We start from the raw sequence: 19,136 nt of genomic DNA on the forward strand, positions 1-19,136 counted from the left end.
CACCTGCAAGGCATCTTATAAATTATATGGGAACATTTCCTTAATGATAGAGCTCAATGTTAACCTAAAAACATAATGTTAGTGGAACAACTAGATCCAGTTTATACTTGAAGAAACCCATGTTTCAAGGTTCCGTGGTATTCCATATTGAGTTCTAAGACTATTCTTAGCCTGTAATTTTATTCCAGGTCTACAGATCATAAACTTGTCTAATCCAGCCCAAATTTTATATCCAGCTATTTTAATTTCCATCTACTTCTTCATATGAGGCTGCCTTTTAAGTTTAGTAATTATAGTGAGAACACTCTGGATGGAACCTGATTGTGCTTACTTAGAGTTTTTATATGTGAAAGACTAAACACAGAACAAGACTTAAGCCTTCAATCTTCTGGCTTTCTCATTATTTTTAATAAGCAAAATACTGAAGACTTACCAAAAGAATATTAAGCTCTCTAGGATTTTAGCTCTAGGCCACATCATTTATATATACCAACATGGCCATACTTCAGACCTCCTTGGTTTCTAGAACTCAAGTCATCTAAATTATTAGACTTTTCGGGTTGTATTCCACTTTCTGTTCAGGCGAGACTCTGGTCAGCCACTCACTGAAGCTCTTAGTAATATCCTAGGTTCTCCCTCCCTTACATTCAACATAATAGTGTCCACTCTGCTCCTTCCTCTATTGCCACTAGGACTCCACAGCTGGGCAGGGAAAAATGGTGTCTTGAGGCAGTTTAATGTTTATGCTACCATTTACAAACACTAACATCGTTGTGGTATCCCCACTGATTGGTTCTTGGGATCATAGGTCCCTTTCAGCCTCCCTTTTGCTATGCCCCATGCTTCATTCACTAACTGCATTCTTGCCCTTGGGCTGTAGAGAGTCACTGATGAAGGTCATCGGAGTCACCTTGACTTGGCCCAATACAAAGTCATGTTAGCTAATTTCATATATGTCCTCCATGTTCCTGCTGAGCAATCTCCTGGCTAACTCCTTTCCTATCATATTTCCCCTAAAGGTGAACTCAAATCCTCCTCAGTGGCTGCAAGTCTGTAATATTGCTAAGGGTACTCTTTCCCCATTCCTATCATTTCTTCCTATGTGTCTGGACTTTCTTTTAGTGTAAAACTCTTGGTCTCTCTCCAGTCCTTTATTTATTCTTGAGGAGGACTGATTTTCTGGTTGGAATTTGGGGACCAGGACACCAGTTTGCTTTTCTCTCTCTCTCTCTGTTTGGGTGCTAGCTGCCTGCAGAGAGCATGGGTTCTCACTTTGTTTTGTTCATATGGTAAGCTTAGTGGGGAAAGCTGATTCTGCCTGTGAGAACGAAGGCCTGCAGGTGCCTGTGACTGAGTAGCTATGGCTAATTCTGTGAATTTGGCAACAACTGAACCACATCCTCTAGCACAACATTTATTACTAATACAGCCAATACTATTTTTATCTCTATCTGCCTGATATCTCTATCTGTCCTTGAATTGGCTCTCAAAGTTAGGTAAGGAACAAGATTGTCATTTACTAGAAACATTAAAACTCCCACATTTAATCCCACCCCTTCCCCATAATCCAAGCAACTTTGACTCCTATTAATTTCTAAGATTAAGACATTCAGATGGAATCTTCACCAAATGTCTCTCCCATCACTGTGTGTTTGTCTTTCTTTTCTTTTTTTTTAAGATTTTATTTATTTATTTGAGAAAGAGAGAATGAGAGACAGAGAGCACGAGAGGGAAGAGGGTCAGAGGGAGAAGCAGACTCCCCGCCAAGCAGGGAGCCCGATGCGGGACTCGATCCAGGGACTCCAGGATCATGTCCTGAGCCGAAGGCAGTCACTTAACCAACTGAGCCACCCAGGTGCCCTGTGTGTTTGTCTTTCTATGACCTTGTCTACACCAGAGGAATTACCCACCTCCTTTCTGAGACCCATCTCTCTTTCAGGTCTCCTTCTACTGATTATCTCATTTCTCTCCTTCTTGTCTTTCTTGTTATGGTCTCTGTTACCAGCAACTCTACTTGATTACTCAGGGAAAGGATACCAAATAAGATCTCAAGACCACAAATTGCTGCTTTTCTAATCAAGCCTAGAGGAAACCTAACACCTTAACCCAGATCCACAAATATGACAAGAAACCACTTGACCCAGAGGTTTTGGGGGAATCCAGACCTTCTATTATAGGTTTGGCTAGTCTAAGACCCATGGATGCTTAAGTACAAGACCAAGAGCATTTAAAATATATGGTTTATGAATTAGAGCCTGCATACTTGAAAATATCATATATGCAAAATAAAAATTTATGTAAATGGAAGATATGAATGAAGAAGAGATAATAAGGAGGAAACGTATACCATGCATTCCAAAAACCTATAATAATATACCTGTATTAATTAAATATTAAGTTTGGTGTGAAGCTTCCTTGATGCCATGGAAAAAAGGAGAACACACTGGATTACATAATCTCATTGTTCAAGAAAAGGAAGTTGAATCTCTGACAAAGTTTTTTTAGAAAAGATTCTTTTCAACTCAGTTGGTCTTGAACCTGTGAACCAAGGGATGCCAAACCACAAAAGGAATGATGTACTCAACAGTGAATTTTCAAGAGACACAGAGATGGCCTTCAAGTTCTGATTGATAAAGATACATGTTACTAGGGATTAACCTGGTGTGATGAATATCTAGGTTGACAAATTCTACCTTGGTTGTGCTGGCAGAAGTTATTTGTAAAATGTTCTTCCACAAGCCCTCTTGGTTATCTGATATTAACCTTTCAAGCAAAGAAACAACACCTGTCAACACCTGTCAACACCACCAGTTGTTTTGGTGTTGCTGATATTAAAGATCTTCCTGACAGTTATGGGTAGCAGAATCATTTGTGTATTGAGACTGTTCCTAGTTGCCAATAGCAAAATCAAAGTTGCAAACCCAGAGGGAGCATAGTTGATATTCTATTTGATATTCATTAAGGATAGGATGGAAATTTGCATTCAAGTCAGGACATGAACTTTTTAATCATCCATTCATTCAAAAACTCAAGCTCCTGCTGCGTGGAGATGTGCAGGCTTCTTGACATAGTCTAAGGTGTGGGTGGTCAGGGAAGTTTCCCATAAGGAATTGACATTTGAGCAGAGATCCAAAGGATGAGTAGACAGAGGTTACAACATGTGCAAAAACCCCTATGGCAGGAAGGGAGTGGTGGCTTTGAGGAAATGAAAGGAGGCCAACAAGACTGGAGTACCAAGCATGAAGGGAGGACAGTCCAGGGTGAGGCTGGACCTGGGAGCAATGGGAGCCACTGGAAGACTTTTAAAGAGAGCTAGCGGGGAGCGATGCAACCAGATTAGAGTGTAGTGAGTGCAAAATGAATTGGAAGAGCAGAAATGATTACGGAGCACTCAGATGCTCTCAGAGCTCAGAGCACGGAAGAGGATGTCCAAATTTGGGAGGAAAACCATGAGTGCAGTGCCCTAAATCAGCTAAGTGGGCATGCTGGGTGGGGCTTTGGGTTAAATACCCTGCTGCAGGATTGTGCTAACTAAAAACTGAATCATATTGTAAATCTCTGATTGAGGGATTAAATGTTGGATCTCACAAAATGGTGAAGTTGGGTGAAATTGTTAGAATTTCATAGATTACTTTCCAAACGTTAAGGGAAGAGCATGAATTTGGTTCCTGCACGTAAGCCCTCAAAACACCCTGCATGGAGGAGCACAAGTATGTAAACTTCCTGTGTGAACACGTTTGTGAGACTGAGTCATGCAAATTGCTGGCCCAGGTTTTGAAAGGTACCAGACAACAGGGAGGCCAGGCAGGGACTAATGCCAAGCGCACCTTTCATGGAGGCTCACTCCTACCCAGATCCTGCAGATTGAATGGTGCTGGGGATGACAGGAGAATCATCAAATGGCAAATGGTGACATGGAAAATAAAAACAATCCAATATATAAAGAAGATTTTTTAAAAATGGCAGAAATATCTGAGTACTCAAAAATTTGATTTTAAAAGTAATCACTGGTGTTAAATTTAGGTAAAAATAACCAATTTTATTTCTATTCTTCCACCCTCTTTCCTGCTCCTCAGCTGTCCTGGTTAAGGGAGAAGGAAAAGTACCTTCTCCTCAAACCTCCTCCTCCATTTGTCTCCAATATTCACCTGTGATTCAGCCTAGAAAGGGTCAACAAGGGAACCGGAGGGGCAGGAATGTACTGCCATCACTCCTGGAGATCTCAGCCAAGGGAAACGGGAAGTAGATGTTTTTACTGCCCAGCACACTTTCATTCCTATTACGTGTGCACAGAGCCCCAAGAGGAAAATGCAGTTTGGTAGTGACCTGATAACCACATTCTTGGAGGCTTGCTCCAAGAATGGTAAAAATCCAAACAATGCTGGGGGAAGGGCGAAAGGGAAGAGGCAGAGTGAAACAAAACACAATTTCCATTGTAAATTACTGGCTGTGATTAAATCCAAGTTAATGTCTAACTAAAAAGTTGAGATTTTAGATTATAAGATGGGAGTAGCTTATCTTTCTCAGGAAGAAATAATTTTTATATCTTGAAAGCTTAGCAGTTACTATTAAGACAGCAAAGATGTATTTAAAAGTTTTTTTTTTTTTTAAATGTGCCTTATTAAGGCCAAAAGTTGGTGCAGATAACCCTTGAATTTGGTAGGCTGGATTACAAGGTGACTAGGGCTGGGAGGGGAGAGGGACAAGAGACCTGGAGCTGCCAGGGGCATTGTCTCTCCTGTGGGCTGTGGCAGAGTCACTGGCCTGAATGTGCACAGCAGGGAGACTTCAAAGTGTACTGTGAATTCTGTTGTAGTTGTTATGTTCTTGTGAATGTCTTTATGTTTATCAATATATACATGCAGCTGTACCAGGAAACTTTAATTCTGAGTACTGAAGGACAGAATGATAAGCTAGAATCCCCGTAGGCATCATCCTTCTACATGCAGTGTTGGTTAAACTCTTTGGAATGATATTTTATCGATTATCACAATCTTTAAATAATAATAATAATAAAAGCTTACATTGCTTTTATTAAGTGATAAATGTTCTTAAAAATTATATGATTAGAAAAATATAGAGAGTGTAGTTTTATTGTTCCTGTCTACCCTTTGCTGGTTACTAGTTCCCAGCTGCAGGAAGAGCAATACTGAAAAGTTCGGAAAATGTCACCCTTTAATGGCTCTCCCTCACCTGCCTTCATTTGCTCATTCACAGATTCGTGCACACATGTATTCATTCATTCTGCATTTATTAAGCACTACCATATGGATGATGCTGCTTTTGTTGGGACTGGGGATGTAAAGGTGTGAAAAACACACCCTGCCCTAGTTTAGAAGTCTCCATCCTCATGGGGGACAGACACCTCTGCCTCTCCCATAGTTCCTGGTCTCATAGAAGCAAAGGGGAGGGAGCCTTTACCTCTGCTCTGCCAGTTTGGGAACGGAGCAACAAGAACATTAAGGTAGGATGAACAGGTCAGTCCCTAGGGGGATACCATCCTTGACAAAGTCAACCACAAGTCAAAAGACTGCTTCCCTAGTATTTACACAGCCCTGCAGCTGATTTTTCTCTTCATTGATGCAGGGTATTGCAGTAAAATCTCCCACTCTGGGGGTGGGCAAGAACTGTCAGGGGTTTTTGGTTTGGTTTGGTTTAGTTTGGGTCTGGAATTTTTGCAATACATGTCATCGTTCCCTTCTATATACAATTTACAATCACCATTTCACGTTAGATATTTTCACACTATTTCGGGGGGAAAACACGTAAAGAACCCAAAGTTTGAACAAACAAGAGAACCTGGAGTGAACATTTATACGAACGTTGGCATCCCCCTTAGAATGGGGCGGAGGAGCCCACACACCCTTGGCACTGGCCCTGCCCTGGGCACACCTCTCACAAGTGACACGGATGCGCTCATCGCTGGACGACTGCTGCTCATCCTCCTTCTCCTGGAAGTGCTCCTGAACACACTGCTCCTCGAACTCATGCAGCCGCTTCAGCTCCTCGTCGCTGAGAAACAGCTCTGCGTGAAGGGAGAACGGTTTGCCAAGTGAGAAATGAGCCCTGTCCATGAAGAATCAATTTAGTTGCGCCATTGCGAATTTCACACCCCAACTGGAATTACGCTCCCTTGCCCGTCACTTGTGGGCAATTCTCTGACTATTCCAATTGTTTTTTACTCAAACAGGTTGTAATATGCAGCAATCATTTTTCCGTTGGAGCAAAATGGCTTACTTTTTAACACAAAACACCACTATTATAGCTTTTGCAAAGTGAAACCAAGTACTATTTTCTGGAGAACATTTTGCATGTATTTTATGGAGTCGGGTGGACAGAATTATTTTCCTATCCTCTTGAGATGCAACAAGTGGAAACGTTCTTAAAGGAACATTGAATTTATATAGAAGAGTCATTTTCAAGAACTCTCAATTTCTGATCTCTTCATGAACAGGCTTTCTGTAACACTAATTACTCATAAACTAACAGAACTGGAATAAAATCAACATAAAATGAGAAGCATTTGCGAAGAACAACAGTTGGACTAGAGTGTTATGTTTTCACACAATTTAAGTAGTTTAGTGAGATTTCCATGAGGGTGTCCAGTTGGAACACTCTTGAAATTCGCCCAAGATAGAAATGAAAGAGTCCTGCACATACTCAGTCCACGATCCTGTTCATCTTGGTCCCCTTCTCTTTTTTTCCTACAGCGGCCACTGAGACGCATAATGATTATATAGATGTGGCTTAAAATGATCATTGGTGGAGGTAGGACTGGCCGGTCATGAAATGTCATTATCAGCTGATATCGCTGGAATTTCCACACCTGGTTGGATATTGACTTTACTTCAAAGAAAGTATTGCTTTAAAAAGAATAAAGATTTAGTTATTTTACTTTTCATTTTGATTTCCCAGGGCAATTGGTCACTCACATTGAAATGAAAATAAACAGTGAAATGGCCTTTTAGTGCCCCTTAGTACTGACTCCTAGATTACCCTTTCGGTTTATCTATCAATGTGGATTATCTACACCCAAGGACATTTTACGCATATAAATAATTAAGAATTAAGTATATTGAAACTGCTGCCTACTGCTCTCTTGAAACACCATACTACAGCCTACTGATTCATATGCTCAGGAAAATTTTATTTCGTATTTTTAAAGGTAGGAGCTATTCAGCTAAGCATTTTGAAGTATTTAAACCTGCAATACACTTGAACAAGAGTTTGAACCAGATTCTTTCCAAAGCCCTGGTCAGCTCTAAGATTCTATATTTCTGTGAAGGATTTTTCCCTCATGTTTTTCATCTTAGAAGCTAGAATTTTTTTTTGAACATTTATTAAGCACAGTCACATGCTCAACACATCATGCCAAAATGGACAAGTTTTACCAGAAACTTGATTTTATAGTTTAAGCCATGTCTTTCCTAGGCCATTTTATCTTCTATTCTGTAACCACATTTTATTTTAAATGAAATATTTTATATAATTACAGTAATTGTCACAGCTTATGGAATTAACATTGTTTTCTGTGCCTCTGATAATGAATTGAAGGTATGTCTTAATCAAATCTTCCCTACTCCAGGAGACTTTCATCTAAGGAAATATTTTCATTAGATTAAAATACATGTTAAAGTGTTAAAATACTAACCAAGATTAAGTTTAAATGTATTTAAGACAAAGACAAATACCATATGATTTCATTTATATGTGGAATATAAGAAACAAAACAAACAAAGAAAAAACAGAGGAAAGAAAAAACAAAACAAAACAACAAACCAGACTCTTAAACACAGAGAACAAACTGGTGGTTGTCAGAGGGGAGGTGGGGGGGGATGGGTGAAATAGATAAAGGGGATTAAGAGTACACTAATGCATCCTGTTGAGCACTGAATAATGTACAGAATTATTGAATCATTGTACTTTATACCCGAAACTGATACAACACTGTATGTTAATTATACTTCAATAAAAAAATAAAATATTGAACCATCAAAAAATTTTTTTAAATGTATTTAAGTGTCAACTTTTGATTCATGAATACATGAAGGCTGATTAAGTTTGAATGAAAGAGATTGCAAAAATTCTACACATTTAAAAGCCCTACTGAAATTCTGTGTAAATCCATGGCCGCATGAGTGTTCCAAGATTAAACTGGAAATTTGTAATGTAATAAATAATAGGCACCCGGTCATCAGCCTTGATACATACTTGAAAACTGCAATAAGCAAGTTCACCAGCAGGATGTTGGCCACCAGTAGGTAGCATGCCATGATGGCGGGTGTGAGCCAGGCACCCGGGATACATGGAGGGAGCCGCTTGCCTTCCTCATCATACTGGTTGTCACCACAAGGAGCTGAAACAAAAGTTTTTCTTTTTGTACTTTTTACATAAAATGAATAGAATAAATAACTTACATATGCCATTACGTGATCTATTTCTTTTTTAAGATGATTTTTTTCCTGATTTCATAAGCAATAATTTTCCATATGAAAAATATCAACTCATAGAAAGAAAATAAGAAACTTGACTTGTCATATTTATAAACATTTTCCCATTTCTGTATTTGTGTTTTTCATATACAGAAGTTCTTAATTTCTAAGCAGCTAAATCTATCTTTATATTTTTTTTCTGTACTGTTATCCATTAGAAAGCTATTGTGTCTTCTGATAATTTAACATCAACTTATGTTGTCTCCTTGGTCTCACTTGTACATGAACTTTGGAAATAATTTTGTTATGAGGAAGGAGGTAAGGGTGCCCTCTACCCTCAAATCCATTAATCACTGGTTCTGGTGTCATGTTTGGAAAATCATCTTTTCTCTCTCTCAGCTCATTCAAAATGCCACTCTGATCCTTTGGGACCTGTGTCCTGAACTAAAAAATAGAATGATCCCAACAGTGATCAGTGAAGTAACTTCTATGAATTTATAGTCTACCTACTTTTTACTTACTTACAGTTTAGAAAAGTATTGACCCCAGAAAACAAGAGAAGTATTTAAAACAAGTGTAAGGCTGTCACTAATTAGCTAAGGGAAAGATTGATTAGTACACACATTTCATGGAGTAGAATCATCAATTCTGTGTAAACTTACGATTAATTTCCATGGCGTAGACTATATAGCAGTTGGAAAGCAGGATTTTATTTTTTTTAGTGTGACAGGAAGGGAGGAAAGAAAATAAGATGACAGTTGAGAAAAAAGTAAAACAAATGATTAGCAACACAGAACGGTTTTGGTTGTCAAGAAATGCAACGTACTCAAGTTTGGGAATTATAGATTCATGCTTAGAAACCGTGGTCTATTTAGAAGAAACTGTATACATTATTAATTTTAAGAAGTACATATATATTTCATGAATATTGGTTTTACCATTTCATAAGCAATAAAAAGTTCACTAGTTGAAAATACTGTGAAAAAGATATGAGGCTATTGGCAGATGATCGTTTTAACCAATTGGTTAGCCAATCAGGCATTCTCTATATCCCAATTCAAATATCTCATAGGCACAAATAAATGAAAAATTATTATGCAATAGTCAGACCAAGAGTCAAAAACCAACATTTAATGGTGTTACTGAAAATAGCCTCTTTTGCCTCTTTATTTTCTCATTACCCAATTTAATAATTAAAAAAAATAAAAATATTACAATTTATGTCTGGATCATATGTTTACCAAAGCAAATATTCTTTTGAAAGCAAGTTAGATTTTTATGTTCCAGTTTACCAAGCTACAAACACATTCAACAATTGACTTTGAGATACCGGTGATAATGATATGTTTGGAATCATATTATAAAAGCTAGATGGAAGGCATTGTGTGAACTAGTTATCAGTCTAACCCGGTAGCAGAAGATGTACTGAGAACCCTGCATTTCATACAAGAGGAGGATGTTCAAGACCATCTATCCCCAAGAAGCAGAATACTGGAAAGAGCAGACATGCTGTTGTATCTGTATCTTTGTGACAGAGCACAACATGCAAATGAAGGTATGGGTATGGACATAAAAATGGATCTGAAGAGCCTCGTTCATTGGTGGGACATTAACTGGCCAGGTGAAATAGGTATAAGAACATTTGAGCTTCGCTTCCTACAACACAAGAGACAGCATGACCTGCCAGCTTAGCCTGGAGAGGAGCTGGGTCCTATACCCCTCAGAAATCCACACAGGATTATGGCTCATTTCCTCTGCTAACATCCAGATTATTGTTTATAATAATAATTTTAAAAAGTTGAACTCCATAAGTGAAGAGGAAATTGATAGCCATGTGGATAATGGGCTTTGGAGAAGAGACTTGAAGATGAGGATGACACAAGGCACCAGTCACCCTGTCATGCTTACTATCTCATTCTATTGGAATAACACTACCCGCTCTGTCTTGGGGTAGAAAGAATTTTAGGTTGAAGAAATATTGGGATATTGACACTGGGACTACATTCATGTGATAAGATGTTCACCAGGTCCAGCTAAAGGAATGGGAGACTCTTTCAAAATTCTGATTAATGGTTTTTAGAATAGAAGAAATGACTGATGTCTTAAAAATCTACATTTCATATTCTGCACTTATTCCTTCATAAAATAATTTGATGCTCATGGCAGAATAAAAAAATAATTTATTTCCAAATTAACACACGCTCTTCCATTAATTTGGAACTGATCATCTGCCTCAGAAGCAGGGAAGAGAATCTTACTATCAATTCTATTCTTACGGTCTATCTGGTCTGCGAACACCTCTCCATAGATCATCCAGTAGGGCATGTAGAAGATGTTTCGGGCCAGTTTCCAAGAAGGCTCCTCATCTGGGTGCAAAATGGCTTGACGGGCTACTCCAAAACTCATCAGCACAACCAGCATGATGACCACAAAATACAGCATGTCAATCATCTGAGTAGAGAGAAAATGTGTCTCTTACTGTGTTGACTCATGGGCCAGGTTCTCTTGCTATTGCTCTCCTTGATAACTTCATGAGTGTTTAATTAGGATGAAGAGAGCCTCTTTCCCTTCTCTCTATCCCATCCATGGGCTCCTTGTTTTCATATGCCATGCAATGCATACATCTTATTCTAGAACATTGACTCCCTCATTTGCTCTTACTCTTTCTTCTCCTCTATTGTTGCCCATAAACAAATATTCCTCTCATAACTACAACAACAAATGGAGAAAGGGAAGACTTATGGGGTAAACATGGGAATTTGTAAGGGAAACAGAGGAGGAGATATCTAAGAAAGGAACAAGATAATGAACTAAGAGTACAGAATATTTATTCATTCATTACACAAATGCTGAGTGGTTAGCCAATCAGGCATTCTCTATATCCCAGAGCAATGCTCTGGTTACTGAGGATACTGAACTGGTATAATTCCTAATTTTGGATATCCCTGAAGATGAGAGCCCTTGCCAGGATAAGCTAAACCATATATCCCTTCACTCAAAGTGGCTTGCGCTATGAAGAGTTATTCCTAAACTTAAGAAACTTCCTTTCTTCCGGGGTGAGTTGTAACACTGAAGCTATTTTAAGTGATGTAAGGATGATCTGCTTACTCATTCTTTTTGTTTCATATTGTATGATTTATTCTGAAAGAAATGTTGCCATGGATTTGTTTTGGCCTTAATAACATAAATTGCCTATGTCCACTCCAGGCCAGAGTACATGGGCTGAAGACTGTTTGGAATAAGGGTGGGGGAGTGACCCTGGGCCCTATTTGTTTCTGGCTTTCATCCCATGTTATGAACCAGGTTATTGCTATATTTATAAATATATATATATACACACACATATATATACACACACACACAGTATTAGTATTGTACATATATACAGTATATATATTTTCCTATATAAAGTAGTATATACTGTGTATATACATATACACACAGTATTAACATGTAAGAGAACTATGTATCTTAAAGCAAAAATGTTTCCTGCAGGAAACCAACTGCAAAGGAAAGACCAAATGAAGTCTAACAAAGCTACACCCAAGGCCTGGTCTCAGGTCTTAACCACAACCTCAGCATCTCTAGGTCCTAATGGGGTGTCGATACTAACCATCTTTCCAATCATCATCACATAGGGCCCCAGATACTTGTTGACACCAAAGATGTCCAGGACACGGATGTACCAGAAGATGATATCCACACAGTAGATCACTCGGCCATAGCCCATGTATGGCTGCTTCTGTAGGCGAAGCATTGCTCCAATCATGAACATGGAAATGGCCATGAGATCCGTGATGTTCCAGTACTCCTGAAGCCAAACTTTTATTTTCTGGCTGAGTTTGCCTGGTTCTGACATGAGGATCTGAAAACAAATGCCAAAGAACAATAAACAGGGAGTGCTGTGTTGGAAGCCTCTTAGAATCTTGGAAAGATAGGACTGGTGGAACATTCCAGGGCATCTGGTCCCATTTCCTGCCTAAGACCTTTAAACACTAATCTTCTCAGACAGAGAAAGATATCTCGAAAGGGAAATTCCATGGAATCCTCTATATTCCTAGATGCAGTGTTTCACAAATTCTCAGGAAATGCCTTCTAAATTATGTCCTTCTGGGTGAAATTAAAGCAGCTGCCTCTTGATTTCTTTTTTAATTCTCTGGATATGTGCCCATCAGCCCACGTTCCAGAGTTAGTCCAGGAGGAAAAGTCTAGAGCAGAGATACACCCATGTGGTCCCACAAAAGGGGACCTGTTGGAGATGGCAGAATTGGGCTAGGAGATGTTTGTTTGCCACAATTCCTTTGCAACTTAGATATGAGAAGTCAGGGGAAACTTAAATGATTTTTCTCCTACTTGAGATATTACCCTTTAAAAATGACCATTGATTTGGGGTGCCTGGGTGGCTCAGTCAGTTAAGCATCTTACTCTGGATTTTGGCTCAGGTCATGATCTCAGGGTCATGAGATCTAGCCCCACATCAGGCTCTGTGCTCTGCGGGAAGTCTGCTTGAGACGCTCTTTCCCTCTCCCTCCGCCTCTCCTCCAATGCACACTCTCTCTTTCTCAAATAAATAAATCTTTAAAAAAAAAACCCCACTGATTAAAAATCACTACTTCCTCAGGGTAAAATTAAAAATTTTTAACAAACAGCATGCACAGGTACACAGAGAGTGAACCCCATGGATGCAGCTATGGTGTGCAGTAAGGTGGGGGTCTGCTGTGGTACCCCTTTAGTTATGAAGACTGGGGGGTTCCTGGAGACCCCACAAGTGGGATGGGGTGGTGTCTATTTTTTGGCCAACACAGAAGGGATTCACTAGTTTAACCACCCATGTACTGTAGCCTGGAGGGTGAGCTGTAACTAGAGGGTGAGCTCCTAGAATAAAGAACAGTATCTTAGCACATGGCTGATGCTCAGCGGGATCACGGTGGCATAGGGATGGCATGGCAGGCCACTTGGGGAATCCCAGTTGTAACATTTGTAGTCTGATGAAGCCCAACTAGGAAAGAAAGACTAGTAGCAAAGGAGATGGGTTGTAAAATGTTGGATTGGGCACTTTTTTGGTTCCTCAGGCTCTCGTTAGACTGCCAGCAGCAAACTCACTCTATTGGGAAGAAATTGCCAGTGATATTTTTTTTTCAGTTCAGTGAAAGGGTTAATAACAATTGCAAAATAATAGTACTGGGTCTATATCCGTTGGAGGAAGCACGTGAAATCCTTCTGTGTGCTTTTTCAGTTCAGATTCATTTTTTCTTGGATATAAGCTTTCCCTCTCCAAGCTAATATAGTGAATTAAAACTTGTAGAAAAGTACCTGGCTCTATTTCCTCAGCCACTTTTCAGAGTCTCCTGAGACTCCTTCCTTAATAAGAAGGAAGAATCCCCATTGCAGGTGGTAGGGAGCCTTGATTCTGAGTCCTAAATTGTAGGTAAAACATCATCTTGTGTCTCTCCGTTTTTAGTTTCAGTTCACAGTAAACAGAGCCAAAATTTGTAACCAGTTGTAGTAATTGGTTTATCTCCTGGCAGCATTTACTATTGCTTTTACAGGCACTGAGACTGTTTTTATTACTAAACATCATTTATTTTGCTTTGTGTTTTGATTTGCAAATTCAAATTTCAGTTGGAAGCAGAAGACATAGAAACCTTAAGCAAGGGAATGGAATAAACTTGGGATTGTGATAGCCCAAAAGAGAAAAAAGTACCATGGCACTCATGATTTGCATGAAGTGTTTTTGCAATAAGAAGCTATATCTGAACTAAAGTCAGTGTTCAGTGGGGCTGGGACAGGTCTTTGGAGTAATCACCTCTCGTATTTTCTCTAAGGCCAGGCTCACGATGTAGGAGATGACAATCCACTCCTGTAGACAAGGCCAGCGCTCCATCCGCACCAGGATGACATAGTTGAATAGCAGTAGGTAGCCCAAGTATGATATCTGAAGGGCAGAACAACTATTAGCAGTGTTTGGGGAGATAACACGCACTGGAAAAAAAAAAAAAAAAACTTTTGAAAATCCTATTTTCAGGTTGACAGTTCTTCTAAAACAAATTTGCCTTTCCAACTGGACTGACTCATCTAGAGGAAACCTGTTCACATCACCAGTGCAGATAAACTTTGGGGCAGGTTGGGAGGCATTTTATACTTTAGGATGATGTGGACACTGGCATTTCATTTTATAAATGAAGATGTATTTGTGGCTACTGTCACCCTCATGGGGGAATTATGGAGCTGCATAAAATTATGATAAATAATAAGGAAAATTTTAATATTTCACTAACGTGTCTTCTACATTCCTGGAAGTTGGAAAATGTTACTTACTCTCCCTGCTTTGCAAATTTTCCTCTTGAATCTTTTCACTGCTGATGGATGTGGGAGGTTAGAAGGCGGGGGTGGGGGCCGGGGGTGAGAGCTGTCTGCCCAGGTGCACAGAGCTGTCCTGAGTCCCCACAATTAGGATTGACATATCTATGGTTTGCTGTGGGCATAGCATGCCTCTTATCTTTGTGTCAAGAAAAGATGCAGAGTCTGGAGATATATGGAAGTGAGGTATGGGGTGGAGGGAGGTAGTCTGAAGTTGATTGTCTGAGGTTGATTCACTGTGGAGCTGATGAATCATCTTCACTTCCAGAACCTCTTGCTGGTCCAGGCCTCTTCAGGAGTTATGGGGGTGGGGTTGAGGAGTAGGGATGGGGTGTTCTAGCAATTGTGTATTTGTGATTCAGCAGGTTTTTTTTTTAAGATTCACCTTCCACCCCCTCCCAGTTGTATAATCTTTACCAGTAACATAGGTAAAATCCCTTGTATCCATGATTTGTTCCTTGCAGAAGGATTAGAACCAGAGTTCTCAAAATTGGGTTGTATCAGAATCCCCTGGGAAGCTGTAAAATGTGCAATGTCCTCCCACAGGCCAGAGGTAGTATTCATAGGTACGGGGTGACACTGGGGCTCCTCTGCCTCCTGGCTCAGCCCTGTGCTGAGCTCTCCTGCAGGCCAGGGGCATCAACGGTGTTCAGCTGGTTCTGACCAGAGCAGGTGGGTAGCAGTGGCTTCTCCATATTACCAATCGTGGCCACCAAAAAATTGGGTGTCCAGGCCCACGGTTGATCTAGGTCCCCATGAAGCCTTCCTCTGCCTATGGCCTACCCCATTGCCTAATGCCCCATTCACAGCCTTGGACCCATCTCCTCATCTCCCATCGCCTGCTCCTGCCTAGTTACAAATGGAACCCCATGCCAGGACCTGCCTGGTGTAGGCTGTAGCTTGGTGCTTGGGACTTCATGAGTAGTCTTGTCCCACCTTCCCCAGACTTCAGTGGTTGTGGGAGCCTCTGCATGCTTGCTGGGACCTCCTGCAGCCAGAGCCTATCTGCAGAAGTCATAGCATGCATGTGCAAAGTCAAGGCCACTCTTGTTACAGATGGTGCTTCACTCTTGGGGATGTGGAGACAGTGGCCACCAAAGGCATCTGGAGGAGAGTGTGCAGCCAAGCAGTGGTCAGTTTGGTGTGCATTTCAGAGTAGAGAGGGCTTGATTTGCTCCCCTGTTCTAGGAGTTTATGATCTGGGTTCAACCACACTCCTTTGGTAAGCCCACTGGTATTATGGGGAAAAAAATGGCGTCTGTGAGTTTGCTCTTTAAATCACAAGACATCTATGTTCATTTAAAAATAAAACTGTATTTCTCTAAGTTTGTATTACTGAAGGCATTAAAAAAAATCCTTCATCTTAAGGAAACAGGACTGTTCTGCTTTATGAAGTGGTGTATTTGGGGCTACGATGGCCATATTCCTACATGCATGTAAATATAGGACAAGATACCCAGATACAATTTTAGCTGAAGATCTGAATTAGTCCCGGTTTTGTTTTCACAATTCATTTTAATTCTGTGAATTTTAAAACATTTTTAAAAGCCTTTGACATGTTTCTTGGGTCTCACAATTCTGTGTGTTCAAAACACGTTATGTGGCAAATGCTAAGGAGGAAGCCTTACCGTGTAAAACCAGAACTTGACAATGGGAGCGTTATAGAATTCACAGATCTTCGTTCCAATGGGGATGCTTCTTTGCTTTTTGTGCTCATTCTCCTCATCACCCTTTCTTGAACCAGCGTCTGCATTCGCGTCCTGGAAAACAGAATGGCACACGGCAAGCAGGTTGCCAAATGGGAAATGCACAGCATTTAACAGACAGGTGTCTTCAAAAATAAAGAATTATACAGAGTTCCCCCATTATTGTGGTTTCTAAACTCATGGTAAGAGAAATCTCAACAATTTTGAGAACGAGAGTGAATTGATACTGTTATGATCAAGGGTAGCACTGACCATGTTCTCCTCTTCTTTCTCTTTGCCATCTTCGTTCTCCTTGGATGTCTGATATGAGAGGTCATCATATGTGCGAAACTCCAAAAACAAAATGGTAGGGGGAAGAAGAATCCCCATTATAATCTACATAGAATGAGAAAAAAAAATTTTTTAAGATTTTTAGATTTTTAAGCTATGGCAATTCTAGAAAAGTTTCTTAGTATATGTGAAATTTTAAAATTATGACCTTTGGTGTTACTCAATACATTGAGCAGTCCTAGAACAAGTTTATCACTGCTCTGATGTTCTGTAGCTTATTCGGTTTGATACACTGGTAGAGTCGCAACTGTGAAAAATTTAAGAACTTGCACCAAATTATTTCAGATAGACAGCAAGCAGTATTGTGTGGAATCCTGTCTTAAAAAGCAGTGAGCTTCCATTGAGTTTCAGAGCAGGTAAATCTTTAAATTAAAATATAATAATATGAGTGAGAATAAATACATAAAATATAATAATGCCTTTAGTGAAGTAGATAGAAAATGTTTTATATAGAAATAACTTAGATGTAAATGTGAATGTATGGATCAAGAATTAAAAGACAAATGTAATTTGGGCTGGATCTAGACAAAAGGATGGCCTGGCTCTTGGATGGAAAACTTTGTTGTCATTTTTATCAGTGCTGTGATGTGCGTCTCCAATATGGATATCTGTTCCCAATGTTCAGTGTTGAATTTCAAAAATTTCCCTCAGTGATCCATTATTAAGAACACCACAGGGGGGGCGGAGCAAGATAGCGGAGGAGTAGGAGACCTGGATTTCGTCTCCTCTCAGGAATTCAGCTGGATAGGGATCAAACCATTCTGAACACCTACAAACTCAACAGGAGATTGAAGAAAAGAAGAGCAACAACTCTGAACAGAAAAGCGACCACTTTCCGGAAGGTAGGACGTGCGGAGAAGTGAATCCGAGGCGATATTCGGGAGGATAGACGGCGGGGGAGGGGCCTCCTTTGGCTGCTTCTGGCAAGTGATAGAGCCGCGGAGCACAAAATCGGAACTTTTAGAAGTCGGCTCTGCTGAGGGACGTCACTCCGGTGGCTAAGCAGGGGGTGGAACCCTCGTGGGACAGTGTGGTCTCAGGACCCTCAGGGTCACAGAAAGACCGGGGGTGCCTGAGTGCGGCAGAGCTCCCAGGTATCGGAGCGGGGAAGCCGGCTGCAGGGACAGAGCTGAGGCGCGGGCTCTCAGCTTGGGGTTGTCATAAACTGTGATCCGCGGCACAGTCGGGCCACTGCTCCTCCAGCAGGGACCCAACAAGCGGCAGATCCGGGGAGACTCCCCTTCCTCCCCTGGGAGGAGCGGCGCGGGAGTGCACCGCAGGGATCTGCTGGGTTTGGAGACTCCACACGGGATCGCAGATTACTTAGCCCGGACCGGGCAAGGGCGGGGCAATTCCGCCTCCGGCAAAGACATTTGGGAACCACAGCAGCAGGCCCCTCCCCCAGAAGATCAGCGAGAACAGCCAGCCAAGACCAGGTTTACCCATCAATGAGAACAGCAGAACTCCAGCACTAGGGGAATAACGCACATAGAATTCATGGCTTTTTTACCATGATTCTTTAGTCTTTCAAAGTTATTATTATTTTTTTTAACTGTCTTTTTTTTTTTGAATTTTTCTTTTTCCCTTTTTCTTTTTTTTTTTTTTAAGATTTTATTTATTTATTTGACAGAGAGAGACACAGCAAGAGAGGGAACACAAGCAGGGGGCGTGGGAGAGGGAGAAGCAGGCTTCCCACCGAGCAGGGAGCCCAATGTGGGGCTGGATCCCAGGACCCCGGATCATGACCTGAGCCGAAGGCAGACGCTTAACATCTGAGCCACCCAGGCGCCCCTCTTTTTCCCTTTTTCAACCAACATCTTATCAATCCCTTTTTTAAAAATCTTTTTTATTTTTCATTTTTAGAGTTATATTCTATCCCTTCATAGTAGTTACCTGTATTTTTGGCATATATATATAAGTTGTTCTCTCTTTAAAATTTTGAGATAGTTTCTTCTAACAGATCAAAATATACCCTAAATCTCTATTGTATGGTTTTTTTTTCTACTCCTGCCTGATCACATTCTCTCCCTTTTTTCTTCTTCTTTTTTTTTAAATCCTCTTCTTTCTTTTTTCAAACAACTTCTTATCAATTCCTTTTATAAAATTTTTTATAATTTCCATCTTTACAGTCATACTCCATCCCTTCATCATATCAACCCTTATTTTTGTACATATATAAGTTTTTCTTTCTTTAAAATTTTGGGAGGCACTTTCTTCTAACAGACCAAAATACACCCAAAATCTAGTGTGTGGCACTGATCTATAATCGAGCCTGATCATATTTGATCACATTCTGTTTTTTTTTGTT

General features: G+C 40.3%; 1 protein-coding gene across 1 annotated transcript in view; it reads right to left on the reverse strand.

Moving 5' to 3' along the window:
* TRPM1 (transient receptor potential cation channel subfamily M member 1) overlaps window positions 1–19,136 on the reverse strand; it is a 149,075-nt gene that overhangs the window by 15,739 nt on the left and 114,200 nt on the right. Inside the window, exons 18-26 of the mRNA XM_078078897.1 lie at window positions 16,751–16,873; window positions 16,421–16,552; window positions 14,239–14,367; window positions 12,046–12,297; window positions 10,709–10,883; window positions 9,095–9,115; window positions 8,212–8,356; window positions 6,661–6,863; window positions 5,893–6,025 (exon numbers count right to left, since the gene is read on the reverse strand). Coding sequence (XP_077935023.1) covers window positions 5,893–6,025; window positions 6,661–6,863; window positions 8,212–8,356; window positions 9,095–9,115; window positions 10,709–10,883; window positions 12,046–12,297; window positions 14,239–14,367; window positions 16,421–16,552; window positions 16,751–16,873 — 1,313 coding nt within the window. The remainder of the gene's footprint in view (window positions 1–5,892; window positions 6,026–6,660; window positions 6,864–8,211; window positions 8,357–9,094; window positions 9,116–10,708; window positions 10,884–12,045; window positions 12,298–14,238; window positions 14,368–16,420; window positions 16,553–16,750; window positions 16,874–19,136) is intronic.

Source organism: Halichoerus grypus, chromosome 8 (assembly GCF_964656455.1).
Source record: "Halichoerus grypus chromosome 8, mHalGry1.hap1.1, whole genome shotgun sequence".
Classification (NCBI taxonomy): Eukaryota; Metazoa; Chordata; class Mammalia; order Carnivora; family Phocidae; genus Halichoerus; species Halichoerus grypus.